Source organism: Carcharodon carcharias, chromosome 10 (genome assembly GCF_017639515.1).
Source record: "Carcharodon carcharias isolate sCarCar2 chromosome 10, sCarCar2.pri, whole genome shotgun sequence".
NCBI lineage: Eukaryota > Metazoa > Chordata > Chondrichthyes > Lamniformes > Lamnidae > Carcharodon > Carcharodon carcharias.
The window spans coordinates 10056497-10081595 of NC_054476.1; the positions used below are offsets into that span (position 1 = coordinate 10056497).

Sequence of the window (25099 nt, forward strand, 5' to 3'; positions counted from 1 at the left end):
ATCCTAGGCTAGAGGTAAGTGATGGCAGGATGGGATTTGCGGGAGGAGAGGCGACTGCAAGGGCCGGGCGTGGCTCTTGGTGGACCTCCCCATTCCCGATGTTGGGCTCTTTCATCAAGCACTGAGTACCTATGAACCACAGACCAGCCTCGCCTACTCTCCCCACTCGCATGGGTTTGTTTGCTGTGTATTCGACATGGTTAATACCAGCGGCAGTGGGATGAGGCCCTTAGGTGGGCATGAATTGCTCACCTTAGGGCCTCAATTGGCAGTGGGGCGAGAAGGTCTGTCCACAAGCCTTCCCACCATTGATTAACTGGGATGGTGGGGGGTGTTGGGAAGACAGCAGCGTCCCCATTCACCACTCCTACCCACCCCCCTGCCCAAATGAGCGCACCCCCCACCCAACTGGCCACCAGACTCACCACAGGAAATTCCATCCCACCTTAATTTCCAACAGCTGAGAAAATACAGGTGCTGACTGGAGTTCTTAAAATTCAATTCAATTGTCTTTTATTTGAATAACAAATTAAATGAGGAAAAATACTTCACCTGTTTTCATGTTCCCAGTGCCTGGCAGCTGTTAACTATTAGAATGCTTCCATCCTTGACCCTTTATATAACATGAGAAAAAACCTACAAGCAAACAGTAAACCGCAGCTATTCTCTCTCACACACATTCACATGCACAGCCTCCCTGCTTTAAAAAAAATTGTTCAGCTTAAATTTTACCTGAATAAAGATTGTGAAATGTATTCCTCCAGCTGTTCTTCAGCTAATTTGAGCAGAAACTGATAGATGCTGAATAAAAATATTCCATTAGGGCAGTTGGAAGCTGTTTGATGCACCCAGGGAAGTCAGGTATACTGTATGTACTCAGACTGTACCTTCCAAATTCAACTCCAGCATCCCAGATCTGAACAGAAAGACCAGAATCATCCTTGTCAGAGAGACCAAGAACTTCAAGAAAAAACTTGCTTCGACAAATTAATTAATGGGCTCAAAAAGACAACTCAGTAGATAAATTTAAACAGTCACTTGGTCGTACAGAACTTAAATATTGTTGAAAAAAGAGACATGCTGTCAGAGGTTTCCATCTGGCACTCATCAGGACAGATGCAAGAATATCAGATTTCGAAGGGAATAAAGGAAAGCCAACCAATCAACACCCTTTTCTCATGCAGTATAAATTGTTGTTCCCTTTGAAATTTGGTATTCTTGCATCTGTCCCGTTGAGTGCAAGACAAAAAGTTTTGACCTCATCTCTATTTTTCAGTAATACTCAAGGTTAATTTAAACATATCATTAAGAAATGGTTATTTCATGCTTAAACTTTTATGCTGTGCTTTAGAAATTTGAGTGATTTGTGGGAACCTGGTTGTTTGGATACATGATCAGAATAAAAGCCCCATTTTAATTTTGGATGCAATTAATTACAGTGGGAAAAAGTGGACACAAAACGAGTGATAAAAATGTAACAACAGTCATCAAGTTTTGTATCGGCAGATGTAAGATTTATAATAAGATGCATGTGGATTTGATGATCAAGCGAAGCCAGAAAGATTGAAATATCATAAAGTGTGAAAAAAAAGGAAATAACCTCAAATGAAATGGTTAATTCTGCGTTACTGCAAACAAAATTACTGCCAGACGCAATCATAGTTGTTCAATTCTGCTTCTGTTTTGCATTTCAGCACCTCGCGAGTGTGAGGAGGATGAGTTCCACTGCCAGAATGGTTATTGTATCCGGAGTCTGTGGCATTGCGATGGGGACAATGACTGTGGAGACAACAGTGATGAACAGTGCGGTGAGTGTGGCACCGCTTGTGGTCCACCCGTGATAATAAGCATAATGATAAGTTTCCTGTGCAAGACACATCACTTCAAATCACAGCCAGGTCCTTGCAGAGCCTTTGTCTAATTTTTTTCACTCGTTTATGGGATGTGGGTGTCACCTGTTAGGCCAGCATTTATTGCCCATCCCTAATTGCCCTCATTTAGAGGGCATTTAAAAGTCAACCACATTGCTGTGGGTCTGGAGCCACATATAGGCCAGACCAGGTAAGGACAGCAGATTTCAGAGTTCTTTAGACCACATGGGTTTTTACAACAATCAACAATGGTTTCATGGTCATCGTCAGACTTTTTAAAAACTTGAATGCGAATTTCACCATTTGCTGTGGTGGGGTTCAACCCCAGAGCATTACCCTGGGTCTCTGGAACACTAGTCAAGTGGCAATAGCACTGTGCCACCACCTCCCCACAAACTGAGATAGGTGATTGCAACCTTTGGTTTATTCTTTGTGTAGACCACAAATTCGTTGGCCAAGTTTTGATCAGCATTGTTTTTCCCAAAACGATGCATTTTATTTTTGCTGTCTTCTGTTTTTTCTATTGTAGACATGAGAAAATGTTCTGACAAAGAATTTCGCTGCAATGATGGTAGTTGCATTGCCGAGCACTGGTATTGTGATGGAGACACAGATTGCAAAGATGGTTCTGATGAAGAAGGCTGTCGTAAGTATCAATTTGAGATTAAAGAGCCACTGCCTGTAATTGCAGTGTGTATTTTTAAATCCATTGTATTGGTCATTCAGTGGTAGCTTCATCATGAGGCTAAGTGCAGGTCGCACGCTGAACTTATCAGTCACCTTAGAACCCATTGAACTGGAGTGGTTGCAAGTCATCCTTAGTCCTGAGGGACTGCCTGAAAAGAAGACGACACTATAATGCTGCCCAATTCCAAGTTGTAGCCTTAAACTAAATGGCAAAAAGTCGTGGCACCAAAGTATGTACAAAAGTGCTTTCAATGGCCCAGTGTTTCAACTGAAGATCAAAATGCTTGTTTACTGGGCTTTATTTCTTTCCTTCCTATTTCACATGGGATCGTGCATAATTTTCTTCAATATTTTGAGAAAGTAAGCAGCCGTTAGACAAGAAAACTGACAGTGACGCATTCGCTCCCAATAGAAAATGAAGTCAGTGTTGTGTAAACCAGATCACAGCATCCTCCAATGAACATCGCAAAATAGTCAGGACTTTTTTTTCATCGTGAAGGTTTCTTATATTTTGCCAAAGCATTGAAAGTACGAAGCGAAGAGTCAGATCACACTGCAATTTCTCAAAAAAAGATGGTGCAGCAGGAAATTATTTTTCACACTTTGCGTTGCACCCAATGAAAATTTGGGAGAGCCTTTAAAAACTGGGGGTTGTAAAATTTCTGGCAATTCAGGTACGCTCGACTTGGACAGTTAATTCTCTCTGCTGCTGAGTCACAACTTTAGTTCCTGTTTAGTTTCCCTTCCAGGTGGCAAGGAGAAACATATTAAGTTAACCTATTTGGTTCCCTCTGTTAAAGACAACCTTTACATTACGTCAAGAATAATAACAACTGTTCTCTTTTAGACAAAGTGTCATGTGGACAAAAAGAATCAAAAAATGCAGAACTGCTTCTGCACGCAGAGCAGAAATAGTCTATATTAAATGCTTGTAACTGTCTGAGTAGTTCAGACTAATGAGAGCATCAAAAAGAGTAGAAAACTAAACCCATCACATCTTCAGCTTTCAGCTAAATCAAGCGCTACTTTGATTTTAGGAGATAAAGGCATAGACAATGAGCTGTTGTGTAACAAGTGAGAATAACACCCTCATTGGATTGATTTGAAACTTACCTACTTATAGCGTACAGCAAAAAATCCAATTTATCTTGACTGAATCTGCAACTATGAAACCAACCCTGAAAAAAGAAATGTATGAAGGAAAGTACTTTATTTATTCTATCGTGAGATGCGGGCTTCGCTGGCTGGGCCAGCATTTATTGCCCATCCCGAATTTCCCTTGAGAGGGTGATGGTGAGCTGCCTTCCTGAACTGCTGCTATCCATAAATATTGCAGATAGTATGTCACAATTAAACTAATTTCACTTAATTTAGATGAACATCCAAAGCACTTGCAGTTCACATTACAGTTTCCGGCAGTTAGCATTATAAATACTATGAATGTGTGGATTTTATGCTACCTGTCATATGTCCAATGCGCCCAATCCTGAGGATCCCAATGATCCTGATTTTCACTTTACCTAACACATCTGCTGGCCTGTCTGCTTGGACACTTAGGGCATAATACTTAATCTTATAGGAATGGTTACAGTACAATACATTACAATGGTGAATAGACTTCAAAATTACGCCATTAGGCATAAAGTGCTTTAGGAACATCTTGAGGAGCAGGAGTGGATCATTTGGCCCTTCGAGCCTGCTCCACTATTCAATATGATCATGGCTGATCCTCTATCTCAATGCCATACTCCTGCCCTCTCCCCACACCCCTTGACGCCTTTAGAGTCTAGAAATCTATCTGTTTCCTTCTTAAATATATTCAGTCACTTGGCCTCCACAGCCCTCTGTGGTAGAGAATTCCACAGGTTCGCCACCCTCTGAGTGAAGAAGTTTCTGCTCATCTCAGTCCTAAATGGTCCACCACATGTCCTGAGATTGTGACCCCTTGTTCTAGACCCCCCAGCCAGAGGAAACATCATCCCTGCATCCAGTCTGTCCAGCCCTGTCAGAATTTTGTATGTTTCAAAGAGATGTCCTCTCATTCTTCTAAACTCCAGTGAATACAGGCCTAGTTGGCCCAACCTCTCTTCATACAACAATCCTGCCACAAAAGACATTCTATAAATCCCAATCTTTCTTAATTTTCTATTGGGGGTCTTATATTGAACTTTACTGAAAAAAGAGACATGTCGAAGCTTTTCATCTTGCACTCATCAGGACACTTTGCAAGAATACCAATATAAGGGGAAACAACAATTTATACTGTATGAGAAGAGAGTGCTGATAAGTGGAATTGAATTCTGAACTATTATAAACTAAGCAATCCATGAAATAGCCAAGATTGACCTGTGAAATTTTTAATTCACCCACAAGCATAGGAACAGTTGAACACCAGAGACACAAAAGAATGTGCACATGGAGGGTAAGAGCTTACATGAGAACACGTGTGTGTGGTATAGCCCCCCTTAAAGCATGACTTTGGAATTTCCTCCCTAAACCTCTCCTTCTCTCCACCTTTCCAATTGTAAAACCCTCCTTAAACCAAGCATTTAGCCACCATTATTGCAATTTGGTGGCTGACCCATTCCAGCATGAGTCCAGCCAATCACGGTGGAATTGTTCTGGCTACTCTGCTCTTGCTTTTATTGGTCCCACTCTTCTTCAGGCAACATTGTGAATGTGGACTCCATTGGAAAGACCCACCTCCGTCTTGGAGGAAGCCTTTTAGATGTAATGGCTACCACTCCTGTATCAAGACCTCAATTGCCCTCAGGATCAAAATCTCCAACTTTGGGAATGCTTACTTCTAGTTCCATTCTCTGGACCATCAGTATATGGGGCAGAAGTTCTGCTTCTTGGATTAGAGCCAGCTGATTCCTAGAAATAGTAGGGTCCCAATATAATTGAGGCACCTCTTCTTCTGTGTGAATTCTAGAGGTTTCCTGTAGGAGTCTGGTAAAATCCCTGTGTAATTTTGGGACCTTAAGACATAGGAGCAGAAATTAGGCCATTCAGCCCATCGAGTCTGCTCCGCCATTCATAATCATGGCTGATAAGTTTCTCAACCCCATTCTCTCGACTTCTCCCCGTAAACTTTGATCCCCTTACCAATCAAGAACCTATCTATCTTGGTCTTAAATACACTCAATGACCTGGCCTCCACAGCCTTCAGTGGCAATGAATTCCATAGATTCACCACTCTCTGGCTAAAGAAGGACCATACAGTCCAACCATGATCCCACTCTGTTGAGCACAGCCAGTAGCCCTCCATTCAGGTGGAGCAATTGCAGAAGAAACAGCAAGGGGAATAGTTTACCAAGAGACAAAGCATCCCCATGGGAATGGGCATCATATACTGTGTAGGCCGTGGTTTCTGTTGGTTCTATCACAAAGGTCAAACAAGGGATCACTCAGCTGGAATGAGATGAGGGAATCCCACCTTTTACGTGTATGTCAGCTTGCAGAGACCATATCCTTTTGATCAACAGGATTTAGGGCAATTTGAAGATCATAAGCATCAGAATCTGCACTTGTTCCTTATTGAAGCTGATACAATCTGGGACAAGACTTAGCCAAACCTCACACTGGCAAACTGACAAAAGTACCTGGTGAGAGATCTGGCACTTAAATTAACAGCCTGTAGCCAAACTGTTCTTTGATTCCAATTTGGCACAGTCATCCTTTCTGCTTAGTTTTATTCATCGGGAGGAGAAAATGCTGACACTGTCATCCATATTTACCTGATACAGTGAAGATCAGCAAGTTTTGGTGGAAGAGGAAAAGGTGCCAACAGTGCAGAGTTGATCAGTTATTCAGATTCATTGATGCATGGTGACTTGGGTGTGGGACATTGACCTAACCCAAACTACCCATGGCTCTGTCATAAATTTTTATATGTAGGCTAAGCACTACATGCAATTTTGAGTGAAGGTGATAATTCCTTGCTGTTAATTATTTGGAATCCTTTGGCTCTGGCTCCCTCAGAAGTATATATAACTTTCTGGTTTTGGTCACTGTTAGCAATAAAATCCAATGAGAACAATGGAGATGTTCAATTGTCCTAAAAATCCAATTGGTTCCTGCTTTGGCCAACAGTCCAACATCACTTCGAGTCGGTGGATAGGCAATGGCAAACGTTCAAAGAGCGCATGGGTGAACTGCAACAATTGTTTATTCCTGTCTGGCGCAAAAGTAAAACAGGAAAGGTGGCCAAACCATGGCTTACAAGGGAAATTAGAGATAGTATTAGATGCAAGGAAGTGGCATACACATTGGCCAGAAAAAACAACAGACGTGGGGATTGGGAGCAGTTTAGAATTCAGCAAAGGAGGACCAAGGGATTGATTAAGAAGGGGAAGATAGAGTACCAGAGTAATATTGCGTGGAACATAAAAACTGACTGTAAAAGTTTCTATAGGTATGTGAAGAGAAAAAGATTGGTGAAGACAATTGTAGGTCTCTTACAGTCAGAATCAGGGGAATTTATAATGGGGAACAAAGAAATGGCTGACCAACTAAATACATACTTTGGTTCTGTCTTCACAAAGGAGGACACTAATAACACAACAAAAACGTTGGGGAACACAGGGTTTAGTGAGAGAGAGGAACTTAAAGAAATCAGTATTAGTAGGGAAATGGTGTTGGGGAAATTAATGGGATTGAAGGCCGATAAATCCCCAGGGCCTGATAATCTACATCCCAGAGTACTTAAGGAAGTGGCCCTAGAAATAGTGGATACATTTGGTGGTCATCTTCCGAGATTCTATAGACTCTGGAACAGTTCCTCCAGATTGGAGGGTAGCTAATGTAACCTCACTGTTTAAAAAGGGAGGCAGAGAGAAAACAGGGAATTATAGACCAGTCAGCCTGACGTCAGTAGTGGGGAAAATTCTAGAGTCCTTTATAAAAGATTTAATAGCTGAGCACGTGGAAAACAGCAGCAGAATCAGACAGAGTCAGCATGGATTTACAAAAGGGAAATCATGCTTGACAAATCTACTGGAAATTTTTGAGGATGTAATTAGTAGATTTGATGAGGGGGAGCCAGTGGATGTGGTTTATTTGGACTTTCAGAAGGCTTTCAAACAAAGTCCCACATAAGAGATTGGCGTGTAAAATTAAATCCCATGGGATTGTGGGTAGTGTATTGCGATGGATAGAAAACTGGCTGGCAGACGGGAAACAAAAAGTTGGGTCTTTTTCCGAATGACAGGCAGTGACTAGTGGGGTACCGCAGGGATTGGTGCTGGGACCCCAGCTATTCACAATATATATTAATGATTTAGATGAGGGAATTAAGTGTAATATCTCCAACTTTGCAGATGACACAAAGCTGGGTGGGAGGGTGAGCTGTGAGGAGGATGCAGAGGTGCTTCAGTGTGATTTGGACAAGCTGAGTGAGTGGGCAAGTGCATGGCAGGTGCAGTATAATGTGGATAAATGTGAGGTTATCCATTTTGGTAGCAAAAACAGGAAAGCAGATTATTATCTGAATGGCTATAAATTGAGAGAGGGGAATGTGCAATGAGACCTGGGTGTCCTTGTACACCAGTCGCTGAAGGTAAGCATGCAGGTGCAGCAGGCGGTAAAGAAGGCAAATGGTATGTTGGCCTTCATAGCCAGAGGATTCGCGTACAGGAACAGGGATGTCTTGCTGCAATTGTACAGGGCCTTGGTGAGACCACACCTGGAATATTGTGTGCAGTTTTGGTCTCCTTATCTGAGGAAGGATGTACTTGCTATAGAGGGAGTGCAGCGAAGGTTTACCCGACTGATTCCTGGTATGGCGGGACTGACATATGAGGAGAGATTGAGCCGATTAGGATTATATTCGCTGGAGTTCAGAAGAATGAGGGAGGATCTCATAGAAACCTATAAAATTCTAACAAGACTAGACAGGGTAGATGTAGGAATGATGTTCCCGATGATGGGGGAGTCAAGAACCAGGGGTCACAGTCTGAGGATATGGGGTAGACCATTTAGGACTGAGATGAGGAGAAATTTCTTCACCCAGAGAGTGGTGAGCCTGTGGAATTCGCTACCACAGAAAGTAGTTGAGACCAAAACATTGTATGTTTTCAAGAAGGAGTCAGATATAGCTCTTGGGGCGAACGGGATCAAAGGGAATGTGGAGAAAGCGGGAGCAGGCTGTTGAGTTGGATGATCAGCCATGACCATAATGAATGGTGGAGCAGGCTCGAAGGGCTGAATGGCCTAACTCCTGCTCCTAGTTTCTATGAGTCACTATTCTGTAAATCACAGCTTCTTCATTTCTGTTACTTTCTCTGGCTGCGGAATGACAGAAAGCAACAGAATACTTCAGAGGAAGGTCGGGGGTGGAGGGGGGAGGCAGTCTGTGTTAGAATTCAGAATGGGAGCAAAGCACCTCCGTTGAAACTACAGAGCTTGATGTTACAATAGGGGAAGATCACCTGGGAATGGTCAAAAAATCCACTTGCTTCAGGTGCACCCACCTCGCCTGTCCCATGTAAGGAGAATCAGGTAGAGGTATTCACGCCTGCAGCTGGACGGGACATGGAGATAGAAGCAGTAACATTGACCAGAAACTGAACTGGACTAGCCATATAAATACTGTGGCTACATGAGTAGGTCAGAGGCTAGGAATCCTATGACGAGTAACTCACCTCCTGACTCCCCAAAGCCTGTTCACCATCTACAAGGCACAAGTCAGGAGTGTGATGGAATACTCTCCACTTGCCTGGATGAGTGCAGCTATCACAACACTCAAGAAGCTTGACACCATCCAGGACAAAGCAGCCCGCTTGATTGGCACCACATCCACATTCACTCCCTCCACCACTGATGCACAGTAACAGTAGTGTGTACTGTCTACAAGATGCACTGCAGGAATTCACCAAGGCTGCTTAGGCAGCACCTTCCAAACCCACAACCACTACCATCTAGAAGGACAAAGGCAGCAGACACATCGGAACACCACCTGGAAGTTCCCCTCCAAATCACTCACCATCCTGACTTGGAAATATATCACCGTTCCTTCACTGTCACTGGGTCAAAATCCTGGAACTCCCTCCCTAACAGCACTGTGGGTGTACCTATTGACTGCAGCGGTTCAAGAAGGCAGCTCACCACCACCTTTTCAAGTGCAACTAGGGATGGGCAATAAATGCTGGCCCAGCCAGCGACGCAAACACCCAATGAACAAATAGGAAAAAAACAGAAGGGAGGAGAAAAGAATAAAGGCAGAGAAAGCAAGGAGAAAAATAAAAGAGAGAAGAGGGTAATGGAAGCGAGACAATCGTATCACTGTTACAAAGGGTGGGGTATTGTATCCTTTTAGTGTGGTGTGGACTATTCATAGAATTAAAGATAAATTAGTGTGTTCCATTAATGTGAGGCCCTATTTCCATAGCAAAGTGAGTGGGAGCTAATTATCACTGCCTGTTATTATGACATTAAAGCGCATGCAAGGAGCTGCTCATTGACCTGCCACTGTCTTGTGCAATTCGTCATGCTCAGAATAGCTGATGGGATCATTAATTCTTGTTAATCATTAAAATATGAGCAATGGTGCAAAAGGCGACCAGCGTTTGTTTTTGGGTTTTTTTTGCGGCTGATCGTTGTCCAACCTGCTCTGATGCTGCAACTTTCCCAGTCTGTGCCACTTCATCCAGGTGATTTCTGGTTGGTGGCTGTGAAGCGCAAGTGTATCTCGCCGGAGATGTGACTCGGTCAATAACAACCGAAGAAGATTGGTGACTCTGAGCAGCTGCATCAACAACAACTGGCTGGGGTTTTATGGGGTGGGTGGGGCAGGATGAGAGGAAGCTGGTGGGGGGGAGGGGGGGTGGTGGGGGGGAGGTAGGGGGGTGGTGTCATATCAGGTGGGATGGGAGACGGTGCTGTGCCCATTTTCTTCCTGTCACTACCGGGATTTTACCAGTGGCGGGATAGTTAGCGGGTGCCCCGTCCACCCTTAGGAGACCAATTGAGGCCCTTAAGTGGTCAATTAATGGCCACTCAAAAGGGCCTCCGCTACCACTGGTACTTTACCAATGGCGAATCGACACCTCAACACGTGGGAAAACCGCCCAGTAGAACCCAGTGTGCCTCCTGCGGTTGGCAGAGGCTCCCTAGCAGCTTCCCCTGCCCTCATGATCGACTGACCCCAGCTCCCCTTCACTGAAGCCTGCCTGATTGGCCCAGCCCAGCCCCACTGACCTTCACTCCAGGCTACCTCAACGGCTGCTGCTTGGAGACCTACTGAAGTCCCAGCAGTGGCCACCCCTCCCGGTGGCGCTGTTGGGGACCGAAGAGCTTCCGGCCCTCTTATTGGCCCAGAAACTCTTGGGGTGGGACATCCTCCCTTAGAGGCTCGAAAGCACAAAGACAGGTAGTTAGTTAAAATCTGGATGTATCTTCTGCAGCTAGCAGAGACGTGGTCAACCCAATTTTCCAGTCAGTGGACTGGGCCGAGAAAGCCCGGCCAATGTTTCTAGACCGTCAGACTGCTTATCCAACATCCAGTACTGTATAAGCAGAAATTTTACTGCAATTAAATATTGGAAAGACTGCAGCCAGTGACCCCAGCCCTTGTTAAAAACTCCATTCCCTCGTCACCAATTCCATCCATCTCCCTGACAATTGCCTGAGGCTGAACTCGGGGCTGTTTGCAACCTCGCAGTCATGCTTGACAGAGAGATGAGTTTACGGCCTATCTGCTCCACCACTATTTCCACCTCTGTAACATCTCCTGATTCTGCCTCACCTTGGCTCATTTGTTTGCTGAAGCCCTCATCCATGCCTTTGTTACCCCTCGACTTGACCATTACAACAGAGGAGACGCTTCTCGGTAATGTGCAGCATGGTTTGTGTCTCTCCACAAGTGCAAAAGGGGTTTGTACCGAGGCCCCAGGGGGTGGAGAATGGCTTACGTGGGCCCTGACCTGTCCTGAACCTGTTTAGCAAGGCCCGCTCTGGCCGTGGTCGTTCAAAACCTGCCATTCGTCACATGGGCTTTGTCACGAGGAACTTGTTAGTGACTTCCTGTGTTTCCCAATCCTTGATCCTGATAAAGTCTGCTGGTAGGTGCTGCTTAGGATGAGTGCTCCACATGGAAGGTGGGTAGTAGGTGGGTTGAACAGGGCACCATGGAGCAGTAAGTGAGGTGCAGCAGGACTGATTAATGTTTTTCTAGAGTAATACGGTAATTGGAAATGTAGCTCATTGCAGTGCCATCTGTTTTGCTTGACCTGATGTACAGGCCACATCTTCTTTGGAAAACCTTTTGTTCGCTGCTTTGGGTAGGATAGAGTAAAGGAACGCAGTGTGCCTTTAAGAACTAATTGCTAGAACTGGTTCAGCTTCCTTGCACAGCTTTCACCAATAGCTAAACAAAAGTCAATAGAATAGTTGACACCAGACAAGCGATAAGTTCAAAGCCCTCATATCAAAGAGGAAAACACCAGATATTCTCTTTTATAGCATGCAGGTGGGGTGCATAAAGAACCGAGATCTCGGAATTGTGCAGGTCGATAACTGTTTTCATTACAGCTGCATTTTGTGCATTCCTTTTGTTACAGTGCAGCTGTCAATTGTGGCAGTGTTTGAAAATGGTTGATGGGGGAACATTTTTTTTTAAAACTTCAAAGAATCCTCGTTGCACTGGCTCTCAATCTTGGATATCTGACAACCCTGCTTGCAGGAGGTATCCATGATGATGAGCTGTAGAAACTCCTTTCTATGACAGCGCAGGCACTGCTGAGTTCAGAACGTAACTCGAGTGACTTTGCTCTGAAATGAATCGATCTATTGTTGTGCTGGAAATGTGAGGATTTGGTGCAGTGGAGATTACTCTTTTATTACCACCACCCCCCCCCCCACCCCTCCCCCTTTGTGGGCCAACAAGATTAAAGCTACTGTTTGAGAGTTTGTCAGGCTATTCACATGTCATTGGTAAAGTTTATCTGTTGAGGTTTTATTCGTGTTTAATTTAATACAGGCCTGGGGCAAGGGTGGGTTATTTGTGAGACACTTGACGTATGCTATGAAATATTTGGCATCCACCGGCAGCTGTCAGTAAATCGCGTAATTGTAGGTTTAAATAGAAACCAACACCCAGAAGTTATTCAAACCTGTGATCAACAAGAACAGCATATTTCTTAAGACTCTGATAATTGTTAACTGCTGAAAAATTAAGTCTGTACCAGAAAAGTAGTGTGGGAAACATTTTAAAACTGCTTGCAAGGAGTTACTGACCAGGGGCAGAATATTGTAGTGGGTGGGTGGGTTGGGTTGGGTGAGATGGGGGGAACGAACAGCTCGTGCCTTCACCCTGCCCTAAGCAAAGTCAGTATGGAGCCGACCCACTCCATGCTGGCCCACCCTACAGCCCTAAAGCAGGCTAAGCAGGAGCAAAGTGAAAGATGGGGGAGCTCTATCTTGTGGGGGGGGCCTAACCCCCACCACCACCCCCGCCCCCCTACAAATCGCAAAGGGCAGCCCCCGAAGATAGAAGTGCCCCACCTTCCCAACCCCCACACAACTCCTTCCAACCCTTTGAAGGGTTTTTTTTTCAAAGTCGGGCTGCCCACTCTTCTGCACGTGCCAGCCCTTTTATGGCCTAGTAGAGCATTATCAAGGTCGACTGGCTTGATAACAAGCCTCACTGACCCTTGACTATCTATTCAAATATGGCAGGCAGGCCGCCAATATCGGCCCACCCTCCGTATCACGGGAATGAGCTTGATGGTGGGCGGAAGGTGGTGGGGTGGACATCCGTCCTATTTTATGTGCACCCCCACCACCATCCCCCCCCCCACCCCGCCCCCCTCCCACACAGACACTGAAATCAAGCTCGGCGGGGCACATCAGATGCATCCCCAGTTTGAAACTGGTGAACAAATTAAACTAAAGATCAAAATACACGAAAATATTATCTTACCTTATTTACGATTTTTTTTTTCAGTGTATCTCCAATCCTGGGCTGTCGGCTAACTCTGGAATTGCTTGACAGTCTGGCATACATAGAAAATCATAATAACGGCTGCCTGTAACAAACCCTGGCATCGACTTAATTGACTTGCTCCCAGGATCTGGTTGTAATGTAAATACAGTCAGCTCCTTCCAATTGATAGATTCGACATTATTTAGTCGGACAGTTTTCACAATTTTACAACCTCAGTGTTAAACAAAGCTCTCACTGCTGTCACTTTCTGTGAACCACTAGACGAATCATTAAAGCGCCAACATTTTTTAATGGTTAATGTGGAAAGAAGAAATTTCCTCCAGACAGGTAACGTGGCAAAATTAAAACCCATTTGGAATTCAATTTTCAGAAAATACTTTGGCACAAAAGGAAGAAGTGAAATAATTCAACAGTTTCTTCTATGAGTTTATGAAGTGTAAGAAGAGGGAGAACATACTGGAATTTGTATATATTTTTTTAAATTCAAAAATATTAGTGTGATGGCAAGTGTAGATAAATCCTTTGTCTTAAACCCCGAGAGTTGATTTTTTTTATTCATTCATGGGATATAGGCGTCACTGACAAGGCCAGCATTTATTGCCCATCCCTAATTGCCCTTGTTCAGAGGGCATTTAAGAGTCAACCACATTGCTGTGGGTCTGGAGTCACATGTAGGTCAGACCAGGTAAGGATGGCAGATTTCCTTCCCTAAAGGACCTTAGTGAACCTGATGGGTGTTTACGACAATCAGCAGTGGTTTCGTGGTTAGATTTTTAATTGAGTTTAATTTTAATTCCACCATCTGCCATGAGTCCCACGGAGCATTACCTGGGATCTGTGGAATACCAGTCCACTGACAATACCACTACGCCACTGCCTCCCCCTGTCGAGCTTTGGTATTCAGATATTTTTGGTTTTTGGATGTGATATAGCTACAGGGTTCAGAGTATCAATGCACTCTGCTGGGAGGCCTGCTTGAATATTTCTTCCAGCTTCACCTATCCCATCAACATTGGTCTTTATTTCGTAAGTTTGTCCTCTCTTTGATATTTTACTTTGTCAGCTTGGGTCAAGGACTTCCCCTGGAAAAGGTCAGTGAGGTTCATGTTGGCTCACATTAGGGTCTGTTCAAAAAAACGTTCAGTATTTGGATGTGTTCAGTATTTGGATGTATGGAGAAAAGGTATTCAGCAGTGGAATTATGGATGTCCTGAGATTGACATTAAGATGTATTAGTGAAGTAGAGTGAGGTTTTCTCTCTCTCAGTTTCTAAGCCCAACTGATGGTAAATATAAAGGAAAGAAGAGTTTCATCTCCCATCAATAGTTTGTCCATTTTGACGTAGATAACTCTTCAGCTACTTTCAGACTACATTTCATTAGCTTGAGTAAATGAACGTCCTCTTAACCTGAAGCATTTTTATCATTGGGTGCACATTAAGGATTATCTTAGACTACAGTCGGTATTAAAAGGTTTGATTACATTTTGTGCTCTGTTATATAGCCATTAACGTAACCTGCAATACATTTCATCACTCTTGCGTTTCCAATTTGACAGGAAATGAGGAGTGTTCTGCCTGATAATGCCCAGAAGCCAATCTGATGAATCTAAACATTTCCTGAAAGTCTGTTTGGCTCTGAGCACCTGTATCTGTTTTAAGTTAACATGTTGAGGAAATTGTCATGAGGACGTATTAATATGTCACTGAAATGACTCTCTCATGGACGGATAGATGTTATTGTAAGAAAATGATGACTGTAAAAAAAAAAGTTTTCAGCTCTTGCTGGAGCAGTTTAATATCAAAAGAAAATAATTAACGTTTGCTGTACTTGTGCCAGCTAATTGCAGAATTTTACAGTCTGCCCCTGTCACCAGGGACATAATATGGTTAATAGGTGGGTGGCGCGAGTAAAATTATTTCATCTCTGTTATCACTCACCTTGCTCAGCAACATTCCAATTGTGTTTATATTTGGGAAATTCACTTGTTTTCAAATCCTCCAGTAAGAACTTAAGCCAAAAATAGTACAGGTTAACCCTTCAAGAACCAGTGCGGAAGGAGCATTGCCAGTACGAGGATACATAAGCCAGTGAAGCAATATTTAGAGGCCTGACTGAGGGCAGATGTCAAGGGATGGGAAAAATCAAACTGCCTGAGCAAGACTGGTTACCACAACAGTCCAAGTCATTGACTGTCCTGACTTGGAAAGATATCGCCGTTACTTCACTGTCGCTCCCTGGAGCTCCCTCCCTAACAGCGCTGTGGGTGTACCTCCACCACATGGACTGCAGCGGTTCAAGAAGGCGGCTCACCCCCACCTTCTCAAGGGCAACTAGGGATGGGCAATAAATTGCTGGCTGAGCCAGTGACAGCCCTGTCCTGTGAAAGAGTAAAGGAAATAAAAACTGTTATAACATTCTAGAATGATCTGAATAATGGGACCAGGTATTTAGACCGAGAGATGCGGTAATTTTCCCGGACAACATTGTACCTAATTAAGGCTGCCCTTAATCTTTTTAAAATTTTTCTTTTAGCTGCTGATGTTCCTGTCACCAACTGCAGTGTGGAGGAGTTTCAGTGTGCTTATGGCCGTTGCATCCTTGACATATACCATTGTGACGGTGATGATGATTGTGGAGACTGGTCTGATGAATCAGACTGTGGTTAGTGGCTGTTATATTATCATTATTTATCAATTAAATTCATCTGGAGATTAAAATCAGTCAGAAAGGCAATGGTGACCTGGTGACCTGGGACTTCAGGATATGTGGACACTCCATAGATGCACTAACTACAGGACAGTTTACACAATGTGATTTACAATTTGCACATGGAGGGTATAGTGGGATATGGTGAAATGTGGAGTGTTATTTCTGCTTTGATCCTGTCATGTAGGCATTTTATTGTACAGTTTCCAAGTGCAGATTGAGATATTTGTGGACTAAGGGCTGTCAGGTTGGTGTACCCACACGTCACCCCGAAATGGAAACAGAATGCACGCACAGTCCCTCAGGCTGGAAGTCTAAATGTTCACTTGCTGAGATGCTTTGAGTGTTTGACACATCATTGTCCGTTTTAGTTCCCCCTTTGTGACACTTCATTTTCCACAATTCTGTCCACAAACAACGCATTAATGAAATATTGCAAATTGCCTTTTCACAATTTCAAGGATACAGACTGGATCAATGTGCTGTGAGCTATAATTTCAGGTAAGAGTCATGATTTTGTGATGTGTCTGGACATTGACTTTTTTAATTTTTAATGTTTCAGATTGTAAATTTAAAAATCCCCGCTCCCCCCATAAAACATTGGGCTGTAACTTCCAACTAGTGTCAGAGAGAGCTGGCCTTCAGGAATTAGATGAAGTAAACACACGCATACCTGCCCTTGAAAATTATGCTGACACTTCCGTTCGCCGGAGCTGCTTGGGGCCTACATCGAAAGGCTCCTCGCAGGCCCCAGTGAAATGCAGCTCTGGCAGATTCAAGGAGGCCTCGCCCCCTTTTTTTTACAGCACTTGCTGCCCTAAAGCAAGTAAGTTTAAAGGGCCCAGTGAAATTCACAGGCCAGGGAGAAGGTAAATGTCGAAGGTAAGTGGATAGGATTTGGGGGTGTGGGGGGGATTGGAGGGCGGGAGGGGGGACGGTTGGGGGATGGGGGGGATCGAAGGTCAAGTGTTGGGGAGGGTCCGGAGTGCGTGGGTGGGTCAGATATTGCGGGCTTCGGTGGGAGGTCAAAGGTCAGGGGTGGGGAAACTGGGGGGTGTGGGAGACTGGAGATTGGAGGTCAACAGGGCGTGGTCTTTTTGCAGGGTGTTCAGGGGTGTGGAGTTGGGTGGGGGTGGTGTAGTGGGATCAGGGTGCGAGGGGAGTCCTGTAGGGGTCAGTCTTGGTGTTTGCAATGGGTACCCAGAAGTTAGAAGAGGTTTTAATTCTTCTAACTTTTCCTGAGCAACTATTGGTGTAACCCTGGTGGATGAAGTTTGCGATTTAAATTGCATTTTTGGATGGTTCCCAGCGCAGTGCAATTGTCCAGAGGAAGTTAACACTTCTGGGCAATTGCCGTGCAAACCCTTACCTAGGAACTTCCGAGAGGGATTCCCCTTATGGCATCCCCTCCCCAAATCCAACGCTGGGAAGCATGGGAGTTATGGCCCATTATTGCACATTGAAAATTATCTTCACTTGTGAAATCAATTCAAAGCGTTTCAAACACTTTGTTACAATGTTTAGTTCTTCCTTATTCTGAATGGAAAATCCCTGTCAGAACTGTCGAATGCCATCCACAGAGATCAAGGAAGACATTTCCAATGTGTGGATTGACATCAACTGGACCATTGGATACCAGACCCAACAGATAATCATGACCAAAGTTCCTCTGAAGGCCAGATTTGTCTGGTTAACTGTGTTGTCTGGGGAATGAAAGCAAATGATCGGGATTAAATTCAATTCAGTTTCAATTTCACTTTATTGTTCACACGGAAATTTGGTCCATGTATATCACTTGTTTGCTAAAAAAAAATGCATATAAATGAATAATAAAAAGAAAATTCCCCTATCACAGAGATTTAACTTTAATTATGTATTCAAAACTATTACTATGCATTAAAATGTTCAGTCAGCGAGTCCCACCCTGAGTCATATCCATGTCCATATATCAAACTCCTGTTAAAAGCTGTTACAGAGAAGAGCGCACTCAAGTTCAGGAACCAAGCTGTCCTGCACCTGAGGGATTCTAGCCTTTTCCCTGGATGGAACCAGCTGTAATACTGAGATAAGCGGTGATTCTCATTGTTCATGACACTCTTTACTTTCTTCAAAATCCTTCAGGAGCAGATGTCGTCAAGAAAGATCTGCTTATCAAACACCCGACCTAGTTCAATAATCTGTGTCCTCAAAGAGTCTGCCCCACCTGCATTGCTGGTTGGTCCATGAGAGGAATGTCTTGACAGCAACTGGAGAGATGATCTGTGTTTCAATTATCTTACCCTTCTGTTCAAAGAGAATGGCAGATAAACAGGAATGAAGGGACAATCTGAATTCCATTGTTACAACATAAACTCCAGGGATGATCCCATAGTGCTGTGCTTACTCAGTGGGAGTGCATGTTGGGTCAGGGTCAGAATGTTTAAGTCTATCTCTGTCCTGCACTCCCCTTCTATCACAGAATCAACTCATTTACCAGGTTAATATATCATGGTTGCCTGGGATTTTCAAGCTTTGAGGATACCCCTTTAAGCAAAGTGGCCGTGGGTCACATTCCTGTTTTCCATCTTCCTAGTGAAGAGGTGTTGGATGAGAAGGCATTCCGACCATAGAATTAGACAACAAAATCTGGTGAATAACTCTGGGAGTGATTAATATGCAACACAATTCAATTAGTTACCCTGTGTGTCCTGGACACACAGCTAGCTGTAGAATGAGTCTGAAAGACTCCATTTGAATATTAATTTAAGCAGCAAATGGATTGCAATTGCAGGTTGAAATATGAGCACCGTTTTGTGGGGACATGGTCAATATCCATAAAAATAACACCTCTCAGTTAAACAATACCACTTGCATTTTATGATTCAGTTGGAGATGGAAGAAGTGATGACTTATTCCGCTTGGCTTGATTTACATCTTACTAAAGGCAGTCACTTACTGTTTCCTCTCATGTCGATTGCAGCAAACTGGAACATTCAGTAGCTGTTTAAAATTGAAGTGTTGAGTTGAGTAGTTTTGTTCGAGTGATTTCAGTGAGAGACTATGATTAGTAATATAATCCTGTTGTGATGTCTTTTAAGCTGTGTCTATTACAGTAACAAGAAGGATCCAAGTAATTTGAAACTCTTGCCTAGATGTTTTGAGACAACTACGAAATAATAAAAACTGCCTTTTCCTGGTGGGCTGCATGTGGTCTACAAACTGAGGTGATGCTTTAATCCCCCCCAGTGTGAAATGCATTGTTAAAGCAGGAAGCAGATTTCAGTGTATGTTCCCATCCACTATATACATAACTCACAACGTTTACAAACCATAATCTTTTGTCACCTGTCCTGGTACTATAGGTACCTTTAGTTAGCCCATAGCATCTCGCAGTCTTCAACCCTCCATGTCTTCTGCAAGATGCAGGTTCTAGTGCCAAAGCAGTGCAGGAGTTTTCTGCAACATAGCTTTTTGAACAACCAGTGCAACCATGTCATCACACACGTGCACGTCACGCCACACAGGAGCGGAGCCTCACCTTTTGGCACTGTCTCACCCACTTGCATGCCAGCCATGCCGCACAGATACTCATAACCAGGGTCTCCTCGGCTCTGCAACTGTAAACCTCGGGGAACGAACCACATTACCTATTACGGTCTGTTGAATCAATCCATCTATTACGCTGTACAGTGACTCTCCTGATGAAGCTGAGCGCTATTTTTAAAAGTAAAAACTGTCCCTTCCTGTCATCTGAGGAAAGCACATATTTTATTCCCAGTAAAAATTCCCCTCTCTGTGTCACATGTTTCACATCCGTCCCACAAGTGATCGGCCAGAATGATCTTTGGCAGCAGTGGCTGAATATTTCTCAGCAGAAGGTTAACATAAGAGCGCAAACAGGAACACTCTGCTGCCCGTTTGTTATTACTGTTTAAAAAAAAAAGTAAGCAACACTGCACATGTATTAAGAAACGGAAGAATATTAGGGTTATGTTGCCAGTGGTGACACAATCTTAGCATTTTGATATTTTTTTGTATCTCCTTGATCTTTGTTCTAAAGAGATTGGATCCCCTCAATTACATTCCAGCCTTTCAGCCCATTGGTCTCCGTTCCTTGATATAAATAGAAGTATATTCCACATCTAGAGATTTCATTCAGTTTTATTCTCCAGCTGGAGGCTGTTTAGAAGATTGGTGATGGAAAACGTCTTTATTACTCGGATGCTAGAAGCATTTCCGTGCCTAAAGGCTTTAATTGTTCACGACTATTATTAAACAGGGGTAATAAATTCCTAAAAAAGGAATGTGACAAGGACAAACACTGGCAGAGTGATGGAATCACGTTTCACTATGTAAAAGATACCACAGAATCACAGAATGGTTACAGCACTGAAGGAGACCTGTCATGTCTGCACCGACTCTTTGAATGAGCAATACGCCTAGTCCCACTCCCCTGCCTTCTCTTCATAACCCTGCACATTCTTCCTTTTCAGATAACAATCCAATTCCCTATTGAATGCCTCAATTGAAGCTGCCTCCACCACATTCTCGGGCACATATTCCAGATCCTAGCCAGTAACTGTGTGAAAAAGTTTCTCCCCACACCTCCTTTGCTTCATTTGCCAGTTACCTTAAATCTTTGCCCTCTGGTTCTCAATCCTTCCACCAACGGAAACAGTTATTCTCTATCAGTTCTTCCCAGATCCCTCATGATTCTGAATACCTCTATCAAATCTCCCCTCAGCCTTCTTTTCTCCAAGGAATACAGTCCCGTCTTCTCCCATCTATCTATACGAGAAAAGCTTTTGTCAAAGGCGGTAGACCACCTTGGGCAATCAACCATCCTGCCCTCTGTAATTTTCAAAATAGGAAAATATCAGAAGAATACGGATGATGACATTCCTGGGAGGAAGGGGTTATGAGGAAAGGTTGGACAGATTAGGCCTGTATCCGTTGGAGTTTAGAAGAGTGAGAGCTGAAACATATAAGACCCTGAGGGGAATTGATGGCTGATGCTCAGAGGATGTTCCCCCCTTGTGGGAGAGACTAGAACTAGGGGACACAGTTTAAGAATAAAGGGTCTCCTATTTAAGACAGAGATGAGGAGAAAATGTTGCTCTAAGAGGTTCATTAGTCTGTGGCATTCTCTTCCCCCGAGAGCAGTGGAGGCAGAAGTCATTGAATGTTGTTAAAGCTGAATTAGATAGATCCTTGACTAACAAGGGAGTCTAAAGTTATAGGGGGTACATGGGAAAGTAGAGTTGAGGCCACAGTCAGATCAGTCGTGATCCCATCAATGGTGGAGTAGGCTTGAGGGGCCAAATGACTTACTCCTCCTAATTCTTACGTGACAAATTATACTTTTTGTCCCATAAAAGGCCACATTAATTATGATCTGTAAAGAGTCTTGTCTAGAATTCATTGTGCTGGCCAAAGGAAATGGCTTACCATTTTCAGTAACACAGTCTATCTTGTGCCTCTTTTTATTCATTCGTGGCGTTGCTGGCAAGTCCAGCATTTATTGCCCATCCATAACTGTCCTTGTTCGGGGGGCATTTAAGAGTTACCCACATTGCTGTTGGGTCTGGAGTCACATGTAGGCTAAACCTGGTCAAGACAGCTGATTTCCTTCCCTGAAGGTCATCTGCCTTGGTGGGATTCGAACCCGTATTCCCTGAGCATTACCCTGGGTCTCGGGAATACTAGTCCAGTGATAATGCCACTCCACCACCTCCCCTAACATGGGCTTTCCTCTTTGATAGATATAATGATGAGCAGAACTATCCAGAAATAGATGTGGAGACTGATAAAGTGCTATGGGTACTTTTAAGCAAACTGTTTGAGTGTTGTAATGAGTAAAAAAAAACTCAACATGGAGAGCCTTTCATGTAATAACATGTATCAAACCCTTCACATCGGGGAGCACGGACTGAGTGGTTTCAGAAGAATTTTCGGAAAATGACATATGCTCAGTCATAAAGCAAGGTTTTGTGGAGGCTCTTAAAGGCAGGGAAAGGAAATAGAAAGGAAAATTTATGGAAAGTGTTCCAGAGAATACAAACATGATTGGTACCTGTGCAGAGAATGGAGAGAGGGAAATGCAGAGAAGGCTGGTTTTGGAGGCTACTGAGATAGAGGAAATAGTGGTAGGATTTATAAGCTAATTTTTTTTTTATTCATTCGTGGGATGTGGGCATTGCTAGGCCAGCACTTATTGTCAATCCCTAATTGCCCTTGTTCAGAGGGCATTTAAGAGTCAACCGTATTGCTGTGGGTCTGGAGTCACATGTAGGCCAGACCAGGTAAGGGCAGCAGATTTTCTAAGGGACATTAGTGAACCAGATGGGTTTTTACAACAATCAGCAATGGCTTCATGGTCATCATCAGACTTTTAATTTCAGATTTTTACTGAATTTAAGTTTCATCATCTGCCGTGGTGGGATTCAAACCCAGGTCCCCAGAGCATTACCCTGGAATATTAGGCCAGTAACAAAGCCAATAGGCCGCTGACTCCATGGTAAGAGCTAGTGAAGTAGTAGAGATTGGTGTGAACAGGGATGCTTCATGAGTGAAACTTAGTGCACGACAGGAAATGGATGACAGGGATTTAAGCAGGTAGAATGTGTGCAGTGTGGTATTTGAGTGTCTGACAAAATTGGTGAGGTTAAGTCCTTGTGGTAACCAAAGTGTGGATAAGGATTTTGGCGGCAGTAAGATAGGGAAGAACGAAGATTTTAGAGACAGGGGAAGGTAGCTTTACTGATGAATAGGGGAATAGAGGCTTTGTTCAGGACTGTACAGGACAAAGAAACTGCACGTCTATTGCACAGTCTTCATAAGTAGCTTAACGGGTGCTGCAGCCAAGGGAAAGGGCAGAATGGCTTTGGAAGGAACTGAGTAAGCTGGATTTGGTTTTCGGAAAAGATTCTGCCAGATGTACAGATTTCAGATAGGCAGTCTGACCGGACAGAGGGAATCATGGATTTGAAAGCGGTGATAGAGATTGAACTGGATTTTGCCCACAATTAATGCTGTCTCTGGATAATTCCTCCAAGGGGCAGTGCGTAAATGAGGATAGTGATGGAACCTTGGAGTACTGGAGAGGTTTTGTTTTCTTTTTCCATATCTTCACACCCACCTTTTTCCTTTTTGGGGAATAGTGGGGAAATATTGGAAGGATTAGCAAGTTGAACCACGTCATGTTTGCTCCTTCTGTGACCTACGTCCTGGAGTGGGGCTTGAACTCTCGGCTCAGAGGTAGGGGTGGTACCCAATGAGTCACAAGACCTCCAACTGCAGAGGTGACCTGACAGGAGTGGAAGGAAAAGTCATTTGTGGAGATGTCTTGATGTAGCCAGTGGATGTGGAAACAAATACAGGAAATCACCCAGGGATCATGTAGAAGAGGATGTTTATAATGTTTATCTTAATGGAAGGACAAAGAGAATGGAATTGTACATCTGCAAAGTGTCTGTGGTGATTGGTGCTTTAAGGCCAGCCTCACTGAGTAAGGGTCATGTGGTCAGAACAGCCAATCAGCACCGAGCATGGGGAATCTTATAAAGGTATAGTTTTCCTAGTCTAGAGAGTGTATTGTAGCCTTGCTAGAAGCCAGTAGCTAATCGAGCAGCTAGCTCTGTAAATAAAGTTTGCTGTTCAATTAAAGACGCCTCTCGGTCGTACATCTCTACAGCATCAATACTTTGTGGAGATGAATAAGGCAAAGGAAAGCGGCAAAAAAATAGCCAACATCATGTAGCTTCATGCTGATGTAGAACAAAGCTGTTATCAATTATCATCATACAGAGATTGTCAATATGACAACTTCATTTCTCAATGAACTCCTAGATCCCAGCATTCTTATAGAAGTTGAAATAGTTATCTATAACAATCTATTTCAATGAATTAGTTGAAGGGACTGAATGTCTGGTAGCTAAATTTGCCGATGACACCAAGATAGGTAGGAAACTAATTTGTGATGGGGAGATGTACAAAGGGATGTGGATGGGTTAAGTGAGTGTGCAAAAAGTTGGCAGATGGAGAATAATGTAGAAAAATATGAACTTGTCCATTTTGGCAGGAAGATGGAGAGAGACTGCAAAAGTCTGAGGTACAGGGGGATCTGGGTGTCCTGGTACATAATCACAAAAAGTTAGTATGCGGGTACAGCAAGCGATTGGGAAGACAAATAAAATATTGGCATGGATTACAAGGGGAATGGAATGTAAAAGTAGGGAAATTTTACTGCAGCTGTATAGGGTTTTGGTGAGACCACATCTGGAGTGGTGTGTACAGTTTTGGTCTCCTTATTTGAAAAAGGATATAATTGCGTTAGAAGCAATTCAGAGAAGATTCACTCGACTCATCCCTGGGATGAGGGGCTTATTTTATGAAGATAAGTTGAACTGGTTGGACCTGTACCCATTGGAGTTTCGAAGAATGAGAGGGAATCGTATTGAAACATATAAGACACTGAGGGAATAAAAGCAAAATACTGCGGATGCTGGAAATCTGAAACAAAAACAAAAATACCTGGAAAAGCTCAGCAGGTCTGACAGCCTCTGCAGAGAGGGATACAGTTAACGTTTCGAGTCCGAATGACTCTTCATCACACTGAGGGGATTTGACAGGTTGGATGCTGAAAGGATGTTTCCTCTTGTGGGAGGGACTAGAACTGGGGATCACCGTTTAATAATCCCTTTTAAGATGGAGATGAGATTTTTTTTTCGTCTGAGGGTCATTCGTCTGTAGAATTACCTTCTGTAGAGAGCAGTGGAGGCTGGGGCAATGAATTTATTCAAGGCTGAGTTAGAGATTTCTGATAGAGAAGGGAGTCGAGGGTTATGGGGTCAGACAGGAGAGTGAAGTTGAGACCACAACCAGATCAGCCATGATCTTATTGAATGGGG

The 25099-nt window shown here is 43.6% G+C and overlaps 1 protein-coding gene across 3 annotated transcripts in view; it reads left to right on the forward strand.

Moving 5' to 3' along the window:
* Nucleotides 1–25099, forward strand: part of lrp4 (low density lipoprotein receptor-related protein 4) — a 422664-nt gene that overhangs the window by 286042 nt on the left and 111523 nt on the right. For all 3 annotated transcript variants that reach the window (XM_041197751.1, XM_041197752.1, XM_041197754.1), the window contains exons 4-6: nucleotides 1695–1808; nucleotides 2401–2517; nucleotides 16038–16166. In XM_041197751.1, coding sequence (XP_041053685.1) covers nucleotides 1695–1808; nucleotides 2401–2517; nucleotides 16038–16166 — 360 coding nt within the window. The remainder of the gene's footprint in view (nucleotides 1–1694; nucleotides 1809–2400; nucleotides 2518–16037; nucleotides 16167–25099) is intronic.